Source organism: Psammomys obesus, unplaced genomic scaffold (genome assembly GCF_907164565.1).
Source record: "Psammomys obesus unplaced genomic scaffold, mPsaObe1.curated_primary_1811, whole genome shotgun sequence".
In the NCBI taxonomy this organism is placed as follows: domain Eukaryota; kingdom Metazoa; phylum Chordata; class Mammalia; order Rodentia; family Muridae; genus Psammomys; species Psammomys obesus.
In genome coordinates this window covers 13,384,529-13,403,621 of record NW_026585895.1, presented here as the reverse complement: position 1 = coordinate 13,403,621, position 19,093 = coordinate 13,384,529, and the positions used below count along the sequence as shown (strand labels likewise).

General features: G+C 43.5%; 1 protein-coding gene across 8 annotated transcripts in view; it reads right to left on the bottom strand.

Moving 5' to 3' along the window:
* The window catches only part of Mettl8 (methyltransferase 8, methylcytidine), a 91,178-nt gene that overhangs the window by 39,332 nt on the left and 32,753 nt on the right, over positions 1-19,093 (bottom strand). For all 8 annotated transcript variants that reach the window (XM_055600322.1, XM_055600320.1, XM_055600321.1 and 5 more), the window contains one exon: positions 8,976-9,130. In XM_055600322.1, coding sequence (XP_055456297.1) covers positions 8,976-9,130 — 155 coding nt within the window. The remainder of the gene's footprint in view (positions 1-8,975; positions 9,131-19,093) is intronic.

Here is a 19,093-nt window from a genome sequence, read left to right as displayed (position 1 = left end):
GGAGAAAGTGAGAGTTTGAGGCCAACCAGGGCTACACAATGAGATCATGCCTCAAACAAACACAATAAGAAAATCTGAAAAACAAAACACGATTCCTCCACCCCACTCCCTCCCCTTCTCACCAGGTCACCGGCCTCTACAATACTCACTGATCTACTGTCTAGCTTTAAAAATTAATTTGTTTTCTAAAATAGAACAGAAGGTGCCATGCACGGCAGGAACAAAATACAAACACACAGGCATGGATTGCAACTAACCACACATAACAGAAACCGGATGAGGGAGGCTACTACATTCTCCATCCATAGAGCCTTTTACTCATCATACAGATGTAAAGTTCATGCACTGTGCATGCATTTTTCTACTTTTTAATCTTTTTATTCATGTGTATGTGTGTTTGCCACATGTGTGCGAGCACCTATGGAGGCCAGAAGAGGGTGTTATATCCCCTGGGGCTGGAGTTACAGATGGGTGTGAGCTGCTCCACATGGGTGCTGGGAACTGAACTCAGGTCCTCTAGAAGAGCAGCAAGTGCTCTTAATTGCTGAGCCATTTCTCTCATTTCTCATACCCATGACGTGAGTATCAATAGCAGGTGCATGTTTAACTTTTCAAGAAACACCCACGCTATATTCCAAAGTGATTTTGCCACTTTTATTACCTCCAGCAGTGTAGAAGGTTCTAGCCCCTCCATATTCTTACCAACACTCAGAATGGTTACCATTTTGATTTTTGGCTATTCTAATGAGTATGAAGTCGTATTTCATTCTGACTCTCATTTACATCTTTAGTTATTTATCTAGTTATATCTAAGACTATTTATACTGACCATCTTTTCATGTGCTTATTTTATTTCCTATCTGTGTATCTTCTTTGGTAAAATGATAAAATCTTTGTTCATTTTTATTGGCTTGATTTTTATTATTGAACTTTGGAACTTTAAAAAATATTCTGATCATGAATCCATCATCATCAATAAAAAGGAACAAACCATTGATACATGGAACAGCATGGATAAACTTCAGAATAATTATGCTGAATAAGGCCAGGCATGTATGACTTCTTAAGAAAAATTATCAGACGGCGTAAATTAACTCAGAAGACATTTTGCATTCTTCTCTCTTCTTTTCCTTGTTTTGTAGCTAAGTTCTCCTACACTGCATTGTTTTCAAAGACCCTTCATCTCCCCTTGTGAGCTTCATTTCAGAGTCTAGCACTGTGGCTTTTCTCCATTTCTCTGCAGCCTGAGGAGGAATGAGGATGAGTGGGATAAGGGGAGGATACTGGTAGACCTCACTGAGTAACGGCAGTCTGGCAGTCTTTCTGCGGGCCTCGCCTGCTTTCCCCTTTCTGTCAAGTGATCTTTGACTGAAGTATCTTCCTCTGTAGCTCTTAAGCAGCCGAGCAGCCCCAAACCACTCTTGGTGTCATCCATGGAGTCATGAGGCAGCAACACTGAACACTGCAGCCCAAGGACAGGCAAGCCCTGGAATTTAACAGCTCTGGGGAGTTCTCTAGATAAAATGGGGGTGCATCTGTCAGGCAAGGTCGACAATCTCATTAGAGTGCTTTCCTCACTCTAACATTCTCTGCTTTTACTGCCTCTGAGTAGGTTTTTGAGGGCTTTGGTGGTCAGGGTAGAGGTAGAAGGTGCCACCTCAACCCAGGACTGCCTGTCCTGAACGGCAAACTTTGTGTGTGTCGGGGGGGAGGGGCAACACCAGGAGCCTGAGCAGAGCAGGTGCTGCCTTCTGCTGGTGTACTCCCCCCCCAACTTTGACCTCCTTGAGGTTGACTTGGAGGATCCAGCAAAGGCAGCTGGCACCACATATTGCTGTAGGTGCAACATGTCAGGAAGCCGCACGTTGGCCTTCTCCAAGCGGAAATCTGAATGGCCGTCTTCCGTTCATTTTTAAAGGTTCATGTGGGTCTTGCACTGTGCTCTCTTGCCTAGTTACGCAATGATGGGCTCGAACTCTGAAAGAGTCTCTTCTGAGCTTGGCACAGCTCAGTCCAGTACTGCAGGCAGAATACTACATGGATAATAAACAAATAAATAGTTTTTAAGAAAGATTTATTTATTTTTATTATTTATACAGTATTTGCCTGCTTGTGTGCCTGCAGGCAAGAAGAGGGCACCAGATCTCATTATAGATGGTAGTGAGCCAAAATGTGGTTGCTGGGAATTGAACTCAGGACCTTTGGAAGAACAGCCAGTGTTCTTAACCTCTGAGCCATCTCTACAGCCCCCAATGGTTAAGTTTTAAGTACCTGAAAAAGAACCAAATTTTCCTAAATATTTCCTCCCTGTGGTGGTTTGAGTAGGTATGGCCCCCACAGATCCATGTGTTTGAATGCTTGGCCTGTAGGGCGTGGCCTTATTAGGAGGTGCGGCCTTGCTGGAGGAGGTGTGTCAGTGGGGCATATTCAAGCCACACCCAGCATGTCATACAGTCTCCTGCTGTAGAATTCCCAGCTCCTTCTCCAGCCCCATGTCTGCCTGAACGCTGCCATCCTTCCAACCACAATGAAAACAGACTTAACCTCTGAAACTGTAAGCCAACCCAGTTAAATGTTTCTCTTTATAAGAGTTGAGTAGTGGGGTGTGGTGGCTCAAGCCTGTAATCCCAAAACTCAAGAAGGTAGAGACAGGCGGATCTTTGTGAGTTCGAGGCCAGCCTGGTCTATAAAGGGAGTCCAGGACAGCCAAGGCTACACAGAGAAATCCTGTCTTAAAACAAAACAATAGTTGTATAAAAGTAACTTTTATTCTCTCAATGTAATTGTCATCTCAGAGGCTAGTGCCTCTGTCTGCTAACTTCTAGTTTCTAGCCTCTGTACAATCTAATCTAGGCCTAGAATGTTTTCAGCTTCTGAAATTTACTGTGGAGTATGCTCACCCTTTCTTGTTCTTTCTGAACTCTGGCTAGCTGGTTCAACTCAGTTTTTCTGGCTCAAACTATTCTCCAAGTTGACTGATTCAATCTGGCTTCTCTCAGTTTCTCACTGAATAGCTCTGACTTCAAACTAACTCTAGAAATCTGTTCTAATCTTCTGGCTCCTTCTCATTCTCTGTTCATTCATTCATAGTTTGTTCTCTCTTCAACTTGTCTCTGCAAAACTCTCCTGGTAAAAATTGCTTCTGAATTCCACAAACTGATCTTCCATGATCTCAACTCAACTGCACTGCCTCTCAACTCCCTCTCAATCAAACTCTGAGCAGAACTGACTAGCACTGCATGCTCTGTCTCCTGAGTGCTGGGATTAAAGGCGTGTACTACCACACCCAGATCTAAGCCTTTCTTTACCTGAGACTTGCTCTAAACCAGGCTGGCCTTGAACTCAGAGATCTGCTAGCCTTAGTCTGCTGGGATTAAAGGTATATCTGTATTCCAGCTGGATCACAAAGACCTAGAAGGTCTTTGGATTTGATCTCTTGCTGGAGCAGCCATGTTCTGAATTAAAATTCCTCCACAGATTTCCCTTGGCTGTGGTCTCTCAGCATAAGGCCCTACCTGAGACACGTCCTGCTCTTTCTTATGGGGAGTGAACCTAGGTTCCCTGTGTACTAGGCCAGCATTGCACCAAGTCCCTCAACACTTCTTTCGCCACATCAGTCTGTGCAGTATATGACACCTCTCATCTAACTAGGCAGGTTAATTTGAATGCTTCACAAATGGCCTAGCGGCTGCAGAGACATCTGAGGGGTTATGGGCACTGGTTCTCTTCCAGAGTACTCAAGCTTGGTTTCCAGCACCCAAGCGAGGGCTCTCAAACATCTGCAGCTCCAGTTAGTCTAGCCTCCATGGACATCAGGCATGTGGTATACAGATAATACATGCAGGCAAACACTCAAACACATAAATAAAACTAAACCTTGAAGGGAGGGAGGGAGGGAGAGAGGGTGGGAGGAAGAGAAGGAAGGTAGAAAAAGGAAAGAAACAAGAAAGAAAAAGTCTTTCCGGGCACGCCTCATCCTTCAAAGCTCAGGTCACATAAATTAAGGTTCTGCAGTGTGCTAATCACCAGACAGTACACATCCTTTGTGTTGTTTATTTATAACTATGAATCTCAATTTTGTACCTGAGAATGATGATAAGAATATCTTTAGTGAGCTCTACTCAGAACTGCTAAGAGCTGTACTAGAATCGTTTACTTTACACAAAGGAGTTTCATGAATAAACCTGCTCACATAGCTGGACATGGATAGAAACCAGGCATGAATTCAGATCTCCTAGGCCCTGAAGCCAACTGGACAGGGATGGACATGGGATAGGAATTCGGATCTCTTGAACTCTAAAGCCCACCCTGAGCCATTGCATTAATTTTGAGCCTTGCTGTAAACTTGTGGTAGACAGGAACCACATCTTCCAATTTCTACACTATTTATTACTAAGACATGGTTACTGGGTGCCCATTATACAGGGATTACCACTATGAAACAGACCTAAGTTCTTCTCTGTAAAATCATAGTCTCATAATGAACACGAAAACAGTTGTAGAAATAAAGTGTACACAAATCATAATACTAATAAGATGGCTAATTCTTAGGTAGTATATTGCTTATTTACTATGTATAGGTACTTTACACTATATATAAAATAGTTTAATCCTTACAATACCAGGTATTGTAAGGATAACAGTAGTTACGACTATTATGATCCCATCTCACAGACTAAGAAGCTGAGTGAGGGGTGGATTTAGTGGCTTCTCAAAGTTAGGTAAACTACTGAGTCTGTGTTCTCCATGTCTACACAGGGTCTCTTGTGGAAAGCCATGCTAGAGGAAGCTAAAGGGAATATTTATTGATGAGCTGTGTTAAAGATCTAAGGACAGTACAGGGTATGGACTCAGATAGTAACTACAATGATTACCTAAGAAGGATTATGTAATGAAGAAGAGCTCATGCCATCTGTGCCTCTTCTGGTCCTGGAAACGGTCCATTATTTCCATGATTTATGGAACAGGTCATGTTGTAACATCCAGGTCTTATCTTGGGTCTCCAGAGGATGGCTTAGCTCCGTGTTTTCTTAACTAAAGGTCATAACCCTTTGAGGAGTCATAAAATCAATTTCGCTAGTCTAAACAGAATTTAGAAATAGAAACAGGAAAAAAAAAAGACACTCCCCAAATAAGAACCCAGAAAACATGGGTGCACAGCTCACATGGTAAAAGCTAACCATTTTTCACCTCTCAGCCCCGTTTTCTATGTGCATATACTGTCTACACATGCTGGTCCATCAGTAAACTGCACTTTTCTAGAAAAAAAAAAAAAACTTTTAAAAATCAAACATGTCAAAACAAGAAACACATTCTTAAAGAAAATAAGAAGGTAAATGTGAGCTTTTTGATAGAACTGTGGACTTGGAGGAAAAACAGAATAAACTTATAAACCTTTTAAAAATCAAAACCTAAACTGAGCGTGGTGGTGCTTATCGGTCTGCAGTGCGGCACTCGGGATGCTGGAGGCAGGAGGCCAGCACTTGAGGCCAGTCTGTGCTACACAGTGAGACCTGCCTCAAAAGGTCCAAAATAACAGCAACCATAGTGAATGCTGAAAGTCCCATTTCCTGACTGACTCTGTGTGTGTGTGTGTGTGTGTGTGTGTGTGTGTGTGTGACAGAGAGAGAGAGAGAGAGAGAGAGAGAGAGAGAGAGAGATGGGGTGGTGGTGCTCTCAGAGGACAGCCTGCAGACGGCGTTCTCTCCTTCCACCATGTGGGGCTCTGCAGTTGAACTTAGGCTGCCGGCCTGGTGGAAAGAATCTTAACCCACTGAGCCATCTCACTGGTCCAATAACACATTTTTAAAGATGAAAGGGGGCCGGGTGTGGTGGCGCACGCCTTTAATCCTAACACGTGGGAGGCAGAGGCAGGTGGTCTACAGAGTGAGTTCCAGGATGGCCAGGGCTGTTACACAGAGAAGCCCTGTCTGGGAAAACAAAAATAAGTGAACAAACAAACAAATAAAGGAAAAGGAAGGAAGTGGAGGGGAGGGCACAGGAGGCAAAGGCTATGCAGGATGATGGCAGCAGCAGTCTTCCCTGCTCCTTGGGGAAGGACATTCTTACTACTGTCACAGGCCACCCAGTGCAGGCTGGACCCCCACGGGGGCACACTATGGAGACAAGAGCCCCGAGAAGATTCTGGGCTCCCAGAGTGTGTGAGAAGCTGAGGAGCCACTGATGTGCTAGGTCTGGACTGCTTAACTCAATATAAGCCTGCTTTTCTATCCATCCATCCATCCATCCATCCATCCATCCATCCATCCATCCACCCATCCATCCAGTCACCTTGGTTTATTTGAGACAAGGTAGCCCACGCCGGCCCATAACTCACAGAAGCACATCTCCCTCAGCCTCTTACGTGCTGAGAATATATGGGTGTGCATCATCGAGTCATCTATGCTGGTTGGCCGTGACCCAGGAATGCCTGTCTCTGCCTCCTCAGCTCTGGGATGACCAGCATGTGACACCATGTCAAGGCCCTCCCCGCATCAGGTGCATCTTGGGGAGTGAACTTAGGCCAGGCCCTTAGGCTGATGTGGCAATCTCTAAGTCATCATCCCAGCCCTTCCAGGACTTCAAAAAAAAAAAAACGTAGACCAGCCACACTCCCAGCACTCTGGAACCACTCGTGGTCAGTAGCTGCCATTATTACATGACACCGGACTAATTAATAATCAGCTGTATTCCTAAGTAGCCCATAATTGCTGTTCCATCTCCACGGACCCTGCTCCACAGGCTAGTCCTCAAGCAAACAGGAAGACAGGGCGGAGGAAGGACTTGTAGAAAGGAAACAGAGCCCCTCACTCTGGGATTTGCTTTAAGTCTCCTGATTAGAGCCTTGAAATGATCTGCAGAGGACTATAATCTCTCTTTTAAAAAAAAAAATCTTTTTTATTTATTTTTATTTATTTTATTTTTCTTTATTAATTACACTTTACTCACTTTGTATCCCCACCCCCCCTTGGTTCCCTCTCTCCTCCGGTCCCAATCCCTCCCTTCCTCCACCCTCTGCATGCCTGCCCCTCCCCAAGTCCACTGATAGGGGAGGACCCCTTTTTCTTCCTTCTGATCCTAGTCAATTAGGTCTCATCAGGAGTGGCTGCCTTGTCCTCTTCTGTGGCCTGGTAATGCTGCTTCCCCCTCAGGGGGAGGTAATTAAAGAGCAGGTCAATCAGTTCATGTCAGAGACAGTCCCTGTTCCTATCACAATGGAACCCACTTGGATACTGAACTGCCATGGGCTACATCTGTGCAGGGGTCTTAGGTTATCTCCATGCATAGTCCTTGGTTGGAATAGCAGTCTCAGGAAAGACCCCTGTGCTCAGATTTTTTTGGTTCTGTTGCTCTCCTTATGGAGTGGCGCTTTCTCAGACAACTAGGAATAGCGCTTCCTCAAGATCCAGCTATACCACTCCTAGGCATATATCCAAAAGATTCTCAAGTACACAATAAGGACATTTGCTCAACCATGTTTGTAGCAGCCTTATTTGTAATAGCCAGAAGCTAGAAACAGCCCAGATGCCCCTCAGTGGAAGAATGGATGCACGAATTGTGGTATATCTACACAATGGAATATTACTCAGCAATAAAAAACAAGGAAATCATGAAATTTGCAGGTAAATGGTGGGATCTGGAAAACATCATCCTGAGTGAGCTATCCCAGCAGCAGAGGGATGCACACGGTATATACTCACTCATATAGACATATAGTATAGGATAAACCTACTAAAATCTGTACACCTAAAGAAACTAATCAAGAGGAAGGACTCTTGCTAAAATGTTCAATTCCTACCCAGAAAGGAAAAGAGGCTGGACATCAGAAGAAGGAGAAAAGAGGGAACAAGTCAGGAGCCTGACACAGAGGACCTCTGAAAAGCTCTGCCCTGCAGACTATCAATGTAGATGCTGAGACTTATGGACAACCTTTGGGCAGAGTGCAGGGAATCTTAGGAAAGAAGTGGGAAACAGTAAAAAAAATCTTATAAGCAAGATACGAACCACATTTATAGTAAAACCAAATGCCATTATCTGCTGTGGATAAGAAGTATGCTTTTAACCTTTAAAAGATGTTACTGCGTTTTGAAATTTATCTTTAAGTTGTGTTTGGTCACTCCCGTGTGTGCCACAGTGAGGAGGTCAGGGGACACCCTGCGGCAGTCGGCTCTTTCTTTCCACCCTCTGGGTCGTGGGACTGGCCTCAGGTCCCCAGGCTTTGACTCTCCAGACTCCCAGGTTCCACAGCGTGCCTCAGAAAGCATAAGATCTCATTTACAAAAGAAACGTTCTTTAGAGGAAATAAGCGTGACAAAAAACGCTTAAAAAAAATCAGTGTAACAAAGCAAGATAATTTAATCTTTTAAATATCACGAACAACTTCAAAAGCCACGTATGCATGTGTGTAGGTACATAAGACAGAAGGCAGCGCTCACACCAGTATGTACGACCACCTTGTTCTTAAGGCCAGAACATTCTTTCTAATCCTCTCCCGCTCTCTCCCTCTGAAAACACTTGACTCTCAGCATGTATTATTATTATTATTATTATTATTAATTTATTTAGAGATCAGAGTCTTGCTTTGTAGCCTTGGCTGTCCTGGAGCTCACTCTGTAGGCAGTTGGATTTCTGTGAGTTCAAGGCCAGCCTGGTCTCACATAGAGAGTTCCATAACAGCCAGCGCTACAAAGAGAGACCATATCTTTAAAAAACAAAACAAACCCTTCCTTGGTCATACGGGAAAAATAAAGCTAATGAACACACATACTATCAAATTGAAAAGTAAAATTTGGGCCAGCAAGATGGTTCAGTGGGTACTATACCTTGCCGCTAAGCCTGATGATCTGAGCTGGATCTTTAGAACCCACAGGATGGATGAGGAAAAAAGACTCCCGAAAGCTGTCCTCTGGCCTCCACATGTGCTCTGTATCACATGCTCCACAAAAAATCAATAAATGTTGGGGGGGGAAACTCACCACATGTTGTGTTCAAAAACTTTGGCGGGGTCAGTTAAAATCCTTGACCCCAGAGGGGCCACCGGGGGAGCAACGCTCTGGCATCTGCGTGGCACCTTCCCTGGCCTCAGACGACAAATGCAATTTCTCCAAATCACATTCATCCTAAACAGGACCTGCAAAGCCACAAACAGTTACTTACTCAGCAAGTATTAAAATAGTTTGTCAAAACCAGGCAAAGACCCAACAGAAAAAGAAAGCTACAGATTAATTTCTTTGATGAACATGGATGGGAAAATTCTCAACAAAATAGCTGCAAACCAAATTTAAGGACATAATAAGAGATTACCCATTATGAACAAGTGGGCTTCATCCTAGAAAGGCAACATTGGCTCAACATATATAAATCAATAAATGTAATACAGCATATAAATATACCTAAGGACATAAATTTTTTCAGTTGGTACTGAAAACACATTTGACAAATTAACATTTGTTTATGAGAAAAGTTCTGGAGACCTTAGGAATAGAAACAATATACCTCAAAATAATAAAGGCAAATACACAAATATACAACACACCTATAGCCAACATTACAGTAAGCAGAGACAAGCTGAGAACGTTTCCTATAAAATCAGAAATGGACAATTTGATGCTGTGCTCAAAAACCTTAGCTGAAGCAATTAGATGAGACAAAGGCATAAAGGTAAAAAAAGGAAAGATAAAAAAAGGAAACGCCCCACCAACAGGCAACATGGCTCTTTACTTAAAAGGCCTTATTAAGCTCCCTAGACAACTCCTAGATCCAATAAACACCTACACTAAAGTTGCAGGATACAAAATCATATTTTTTTAAAACAGATTCCATACATAACCAAAATATACTCTCAGAGAAAGAAATTAGGAAAAGTATCCCATTCAAAATGCATCTCCACCTCCAGATTAAGTACTTATGTCTAAACAAATAAGTCTTCTACGGACCTACTTGTGAAAAAGAACATCACAGATATACTAGGTGATGGGAAAACAACCCGTGCTCCCGGATCGGCGGCTGATACACATACACTTTTAATAGCCAATATACTGTTGGAAAGACATTTCTCCATAAACACATGCTCAGAGAAGAGTCATTAGTTGAAGATGATGTTGATAATTAAGTTGGTAATTTAAAATTAATAGGCTATGTCATCATAAGTATGTTCTGGTTAAAGACGTCAGTCTCAAGTCTTTATTAAAAAAAAAACAAACAACTGTTCAAAAGAAGCTCCCACTGTCTTCTGTGCTGCTGTTTGGTGGCTCAGCTGTCCCTCGAAGCACTCAGCCTACTGCTGTAACAGTTTCTAGGTGACAGGCACGTCACAGGCCTCAAGGCTCTGAGACATTGCCATTAGGCATAAAAATGCAGGGAGCACTCTCTACTACCCTGCTCAAAGCAAACCTCAGAATGTCAAAAACATCTCACTATCCTTTCAGCATTTTCCCTGTTGGGGTTTTAATAAAAAAGCAGCTTAGCCAGGCCTAAATAGGCTGGCTGCCTGCCGGGCCCCAACCCCTGGCTTGTCCCTTGTCCTGAATGCAGCTCCGCCTTTACCCTGATGTGCCTTTGTTCTCTATAGCCAGTACTCAACACAACACCAACAAAACCACCAACTCTACCTACAAAACTATCTTTAGACCTTTCTGCATTAAGTGTATTCATAAAATGTTCTGTGTGCCAAAGAGCAGAAACTGGTAACGCCCACAAGGACAGGCAATTCATGCTTAGATATGAAAAATGACACAAACAATGGTTCCCACCCAGGAAAACCAAATCTAAATGTGATTCTAACCCTTCAAATGATCATGTGATAGTAATCGCTGTTGAAAAAGGAAAAGAAAGCAAAGTTTCTCTCACTGTAAATGACCACAGACAAAAAGACACAATCAGTCTGGCCAAGAGCAAAATGTCAGTGGCAGTTTTTTTGTTTAGGCAGCTGCTTCTTTAATTAACCACACAGACATCCATTTCTTTTATCATATTTAATAGTCATATATCTGGTGCTGCACTATTTAGTCTTCTTTAGTAAATAAATATCTAATAACTCTAACAAATATATAAAATCTTTTAAATCCATAATTTTAATGTAAAGTTCTCAAATTACACTATAAACTTGTAGAAGCAGGTTTTTTGCTATTTGTACATTGTTTGAACGACTGCATAGAAGGCATACTTATCTGACATAAAGGAATGAAAGTGGAGCTATCACCATGACCTCACTAAAGGGCTATTACAGACAATTATTTATTTATTTATTTATTTATTTTGAAAACAACTAATCTATACTATCTTTTTTTTAATTTTTTATTTATTATGTATACAGTGTTCTGCCTACATGTAACACCTGCATGTCAGAAGAGGGCACCAAACCTTATTATAGATGGTTGTGAGCCACCATGTGGTTGTTGGGAATTGAACTCAGGACCTTTGGAAGAGCAGTCAGTGCTCTTAACCTCTGAGCCACCTCTCCAGCCCTATAATAACTATCTTAAAACATCACAAGTTAAAAAAAAAAAAAAAAAAAAAAAAAACCTAAGCAGACCTAAACTTATTTGATGAATCTATAATTTAAATAAAAACAAGATCATGACAACTAACATATACTTAGTGTATGTATGTATGTATATATATATATATGTGTGTGTGTGTGTGTGTGTGTGTGTGTGTGTGTGCGCGCGCGCACATATATGTAAAGAATAAATCAGAAAATGCAAGTGTTGGCAAGGATATGAAGAAACTGGAAACCTTACACACTGCTGATAGGATGTAAAATGATGCAGCTGCTATGGAAACAGTTTAGTGAACTTCCCAAAAATTAGACCCAGAGCCAGCAATTCCATTTTGGGGTATATATCCAGAAGGAATAAAAGCAGAGAGGGATCTGAAAAGTTGTTTGTACGCTCAGATTCACAGTGGCACTGTAGACAGACAAGGAAGTAGCCTGACGTGTTCTCTGAAGGAATAAGAAACACCCAACAGTCTATTTTGACACAGGCTACAATCTGGACAGATCTTAAAGGTGTTTAAGAAGTGAAACAGGACAATTACAAGAGAACACACTGTATTGTTCCTCTTAGAGAAGGTTCCTAGAGTAGTCAGATCCAAAGGGACAGAGAGCAGAGTGGTGCTTGCTAGAGCAGGGAAGAAGGAGTTAAGATGTATAGCAGACCCACATCAGAAAATGGAAAATGAAGTGATGTCAGGGAGACCACAGCAAGTTGTATGTAGGATGAGCTAATCTATGTGTTCTTTACATGTATGAAAATGACATAATGAAATTCAATGCTAAATAACCTAAAATGCTAAATAACCTAAAATGCTAAATAACCTAAAATGCTAAATGCTAACCTAAAATTTTGAAAAGTGCATGTCCATATGCACATACACACACCCCCACAAGGGTAACTAAGTAAGATTTCACTACATACATGCACTGCTAAGAAAAAGTCTTACTGCATACCTTCAAGATACACAATTTTAAAAGGAAGCTAGCCAGGTACGGTGACACATGCCTATGATTATAGCACTCAGGAAGCTGATGTAAGAGTGCCAAAGGTTTAAGGTCAGCCTGGACCACACAGTGAGACTGTCTCAAAAGCAAACAAAACAAAACCCACCCCATACCAGACAAATACATACATGAAGCCAAAACAAAACAAGCTAGACCAAAAAACCAGTACAGTTTCCGCTGGGGAGGATGGGAAGTCTAGAGATGGATGCTGTAATGCCTGCACAACATGAATGCTGAATGCCAGTAAGCCACACACTTAAGAAGGACGAAAGTGGTAAATTTTCTTTTAGGTATATTTCCCCACAAAAACAAACACGTAGCTTTCCCACCAAAAGGGTGCAGGCCCACAAATCCTCCCTAGTGAACAGCAAACATCTAAGGAAAAAACCAGTCCCAACAGTGCCCAAACCTACAGCAGAGGAGCACACTTCTCAACTCCTCTTTTGAGGCCAGCATGGCTGGGAGAATTAGGAGTTCGCATGGAAAAAAGGACTGAACGTGGTCACATCCTTACAGTGCAATTTCCCACTGATGGTGCTTCCCATTAGGTTTTCAGGTTATAAAGAATTTGCTAGGAATAAAATCTCAAGATATCGAAGAGGGAAAGCCTAGGCAAGGGTTTCTTGAGCATTTCTTATTAGACTTTAATTGCTGAGGCTGATTTTATCATGGGCTGCGTAGCAGTGCTGGTTAAAGACAAATTGCATAGTGCAGTTTCCCTAAGATTACAGTGGGGGGAAAAAGGATTATAACTTGAAAACAATTTCCATCCCTAGTATTTTGCCTCACCTCTCGTACGGGCAGCTGGACAAGACTGTAGCCTGTGGTAGCAGCACAGGGACGCTGTTCATGGGTTAACTACCTAGGCGTACGGGCTATAACATACAGCCTAGGATTAAAGGGCTATACCATACACGGCTGTGGGGCACTCTAGCATGTGCACAGAATAACAAATCATCTACTGACACGTTTCTCAGAACGGATTCCCATCATTACGTGACTGTATTTAGTTTGTGGTGCTCAGTCCAGCTCAGAGCAGAGAAAGACAGCAACAAGAATCTCTTCACAGCCTCGTTACGTTAGTTACCTGTTTTGAGTGTTGTTTAATTTTGCTGCTAGAAGCACAGTCGCAGCCCTTCACTTAGCTCCAACAAATGTCCTGTATCAAGCCTATGCCACCAAGTGGCGTTTCTCTTCCTTCCTCTGTCCACTGTCAGCTTGGCACCCTGCAGTGGTCCTTCCTCTGGAACCCTGTAAGGGCCAAACTGAACTACCTGTGAATGAGAACCATCTTCGGGCCCTTTGGGGCTCAAAGCCAGGACTTCACAGCCAGCTGGCAGTCATTGTGGAACAGACGCCCAGGAGAGAGGAGAATGCTCACACAAGCATCAGGTCCACGGTGCCACTGCCAAGAGCAATGGCTATTCTACCAAGGTCACAGAGGGGCCCTAGGATTAGCCAACAGGCTTCCTGCCAGGTGTAGGTGCAGGAAGCCGTGGTGGTTTGAATGAGAATGGCCCCCAGGGGTCACAGATTTGAATGCTTGGTGACCATGGAGTGGCACTATTTGAAAGGATTAAGAGGTGTGGCCTTGTTGAAAAAAGTTTGTCACTGCAGGTGGTCCCATGCCAAGCCTCTTTCTTCCTGCTGCCTGTAGATCCGGATTAGAATGTTCAGCAAATTCTCCAGCACCATGTCTGCCTGCACGCTGCCGTGCTCCCTGCCGTGATGTCAATGGACTAAACCCGGAACTGTAAACCAGCCTCAATTAAATGTTTGCCTTTACAAGAGCTGCTGTGGTCGAGGCGTCTCTTCACAGCAATTGAGCACCAAGGCTGTAAGTGTCTGCCCAGCTTAGAATTGGGGGGGGGGGGGGGGGGGGGGGGGGGTGGAACAATGTATGAAATGGATTGTGTCCAGCAGAGTATAAGCCGAGGACAAGATGGTTTTGATACCCACTGACCAGTGGGCCAAACACCACCACTACCACATTAAACTCTGTTCCAGAACCAGCAGTCTTGGTCAGGACAGCTTGTGGGATACAGCAGCTTGCTCTGACACCGTTTGCCAAGTGCCTCGCCTTCTAATGAACTCTATCCCCCTTTTCAGTAATCCACACAACTGCAGACCCACACCAACTACAACAGACTCTACTGGGGTAGGTGAGATGTACATAACACATAAGAATGCTGTTCCTTGATGCCCATGAGGGTTACTTAGACTCAGGATCAGAATCTATGAATGCTCAAGTCTTTCACACAAAACAGGAATTTTTGTGTGAAACCTATGCACACCCACCCTTTAAATTTCAGTTCGGTTTACTTTTTATTTTGTGTGTGTATGTGCAGATAAGTGTGGGTGTATGTGAGAGAGCAGATTATCTGTGCCCGTGCACACTCATACTAAAGACCGAGCAGAACACTGGGTGTCTTCTATCACACTCCTGAGGCAGGTCTCTTCCTGAACCGGAAGCTTACTCCTCCGAGTTGGCTGGCCGGCCAGGGGACTTCTGGGATCCCGTCTCCACTTCTCACACTGGAAATACAGGCACACATGGCTGTGCCTGCCTTCTCATGTTGGTGCTTGCGGATTCAAGCTCAAGTGCTCTGATCTACCTGGCCATCTCCCTCCCGAACTTTTATTTTATTTTCTTTTTTTGAGGCAAGGTCTCTGCCGGCCAGTGAGTCTCAGAGATCTTCCTGTCACCACCTCTGTGCAGTGGGATTACAAGAACAAGCCACCATGCTCAGGCTTTTGTGACGTGGGTGCTTACCTGGCAGCACTTTAGTGACAGGGGCATCTTATCTTGCCAGCCTACTTTATTTTTGTAGCTCTTCGGATACCAGGCACAGGGGTAGGCCAGGCCTAGGTCCTTCCTCTATTTACATTTTTCCCAGATTGCTTATCATATTGAATTCGATGTAAATACTGTATATACAGTTAATACACTATACAATTGAAGAAATGATGACAAGGAAACAGTCTGACAAGTAAACAGTGTTCAGGGCAGATACAGTTCCCCACCAAATTTCTTTTGGTGTGGTGTTAGATACTGAACAAAGGGCCTCACACATTTTAGGCAAGTGTTCTTCCACTGAATTTTAGCCTCTTCCCTGGTCCCCACAACCCTTAAATCTTTCTGAGAGGCCTCACTAGTTACTCAGGCTAGACTTAAAGTCAGTCTGTAGTTCAGGCAATTCTTGAACTCTAAATCTTTCATGAGCCTCCTGTACCATCAGGCCAAGCTCCAAATATTTTTAATCACAATTAATTATAAGCTCCGTTTTCATTCAAAGGGTATTGTTTTAGGGAGAAAAAAAAATCAATCAGGGACAAAGGAAACTCATGCTCTGAACTGGAGTAGCAAATTATATACAATCACTTATCACCCAATAAGCACTGATGAAATCTTGCTTCCAATCCGAGCAATTTAACTATACAAGCCACATTCTACTCTTACTCCCTCACGGCCCCTGTCCAGCCCATTTTTGCTGGAACAACTTTGTTTGTTTGTTTGTTTGTTTAAATAAATAGATATATAGTTTGTAAAACACACTTGTATATGAGAGAGAGACAGGCAGAGAGACTTTTTGCCTACTACTTTCGAATGCTACATACATATACCATATTTATCTCAGTATTGACTCTTGGGCTTTTACCCAGTGGCTGATTTTTTTACAACTTAAATCAGTTGAAAAAAAAAAAGCTCAGAGTTAGTTCTCTCCCTCTTCCTCTTAATTCTGTAGCTTCTCTTGGGCCCTCATCAAACAGCCAACAACAAATGCAGCTGGGAGTCCCCAGCCCCTAAACCAGGAAAGCACATTTTCTTTGCAATGCTCAAACCTCAAGAGAGGACAAAGGGCTCTTGCACCATCCAAAGAAACATTTTATTACAGGTTCTTCCACTGGACAGGCAGCCCTGGGGAGTGGGAAGGAAGACTTCCTAACTGCCCCACTCTTCAAACTTGATCCCAAGCTTACAGGGGGAGACTCCGGAGCTGAGAGGAAGCCGAGGAAACAGCAAGAAACTTTGTTTGTGGAGAAACTCTTAAGAATTACCCTGGGGGCACTGTTCTGGATCCAGGCAAAACCTATTTGTAAAATGCCCGAAGAATGATTCCCAGTTGTCTCAGCTCCCTAAAACCCAGGGGAGAGAAAAGTGCTAACCACATGCTGAAAGTCTGCCCACTACTTAGAAGTTAAGCGGTGCCTGGGTTCTAAGCCTCTTTTAAATAAACAAATTACCTCTGTAACTGTTTAGCTTTTCTTCTCAGCTGGGAGGCTGGTACAAAGGTTTCATTCGGAGGCTCCAACATCATCTAGATAGAGCGGCAGTAAACGGTACCCAAGAGGCTAGCATTAATGAGAGGGAATTAAAGCACTATTGTTACACTATTTTGGAGAGTAAAAGCAGACAGGTAAGAAACACTCGAGTATCGACTACACCGGGGGGGGGGGGGGGGGGGGGGGGGGGGGGGGGGGGGGGGGGGGGGGAGCTGAAGCTTCAATTAACCCTGACAGTTTCAGAGAACTCGGAGGGTGGCCATCTGCAAGGCAAACAGCTCTGAGACTCGAACATCTTGTTTTAATCTTTCTTTGCATGATTATAATTTTGGGGTATAAATAAGGTTATTAGCAAGAACAGAACAACAACAATAATTACAGTGAGTGCTTGCAGAGCACTTTGATCATGCTATGACGTCGGTCACCCTGCAGCTTCACAATGGGAATCTCATGGTGAGTGTTTGCTCTCCAGGGCCTTTCTGAGAGGTGGCTTCTGCATGCTTTTTCCCACACAAAGGGAGGATACTATGACTTAGGAACACGAGACTTAAGTTAGGGATCTCAAGACATCCCACCAATCCGAAATATCTGAAGGAGTTACTATTTTAATCACTCTGGAGTGTCATCATATACATTATGCTGGACCAGAATAAAACTGGCTTAACCTCATCCAATCGGCACTTCCCGTGGCCATGCTACACTAACAACTGGAGGTATCAGCTGGCTTCCCCGGGCTGGGAAACGGTCGGAAGGCATATGCGTGCCCATCTATTAGCAGCTTTCATAGCCATTGGTGCTATCATCGCTCACATGGATGCAATCCTGCAATTCCACCCTGCTTTTCCCATCCCCTATAGAGGTCTCTGTCTTTAGGCATACTAGCCAGCAGGAGACACAAATGCAGGATTTACTTGGTCATGTTGGGACTGCCCTTATCATAAGACTGTCCTAGCTGAGAACAGAATATTACAAAAATTTCAAGCCATAAATGTGTATTACATCTAAAAACTTGAACTACATCCTCAACGAATAAATGTGTCCAAATGAATGTATTTCTACCAATTTAAAATAAGATGAGATTTACACAGGCAGAGGCTATAGCACTGTGTACATTCTATTTTAGATAACTATAATTGCGGCTGGGTGTGGTGGCGCATGCCTTTAAACCCAGCGCACGGGGTGGGGGGGCACAAAGGCAGGCAGATTGTTGTGAATTCGAGGCCAGCCTGGTCTACAAAGCAAGTCCAACAAAGCCAAGGCTACACAGAAAAACCCTGTCTTGAAAAACCAAAACCAAACCAAAACTATAATTGCGAGTTATGCTCACACTCATATTCCTAGCACCTAGGAGCCTGAGGTAAGAGGATTGAGGCCAGCCTGAGCAACTCAACACGTTCCTAAGATATATAGTAAAACCCTATGAAAACAAAAGAGAACACTATAGAATTACAGTCTTTAGTAAAGACAAAATGTAATAGGAGCCAGTGTAACACGGCATCAGAGCACAGAAGAGTGAGTGAGCTGGGCTACTGCCTGACACAGGATATTTATGCTGAGCAGAGAAGAATGAGTAGGGGCTGAGAGATGGCTCGGCGGTTAAAATACTTGCCGTGGGAGTAGGAGGACAGGCATTCAGATGCCCAGGACCCACTTACATCCTGAGTGGATGTGGCAGCTCTCTACAGTTCCAGCCTCAGAAGCTGGAGATGGATTAGCCAATTTGTTTTCCTTACTCATAATTGCCTTCAGCTTGAATTTATACGACGCGCTCTGCTCCAGGCCAAGCACTAACAGAGAACAGAAGTAGTCTCTTACAATTCTACTTCCTAGGAGAGTTCTGGCCCCTCTGAAATATCATGAGCAGTCTTGACTGTCCACATTCTGTTGGCATTCTAGTCTTCCTAACTCCCAGGAACGCTGGCGCTCCCTAACCATGCTGATGAGCTCTGCGTTTGACTGGTGACCCTTCCTCATTGAAGGGGAAACCTAATTGGGGGTGATTCCTCACATCAACTTCGTGCCTCTACATGCACATGTACCCATACACGTGCTCACACATATGCAAATGTCATCCACACATGTACGTCATACATATACACACAAAAATAGAAAATAAAAAAGTAAGGTAGCCAGGGAGATAAAGGTAAAAGCCAAAGCATTTCTGGTAAGAAGTAGTATGCAAAGGCAGAAGGGAAGGAAGGAAGGGAGGGAAGGGAGGGAGGGAGGGAGGGAGGGAGGAGAGGAGGGGAGGAAGAAAGGGAGGAAGGAAGGAAGGAAGGAAGGAAGGAAGGAAGGAAGGAAGGAAGG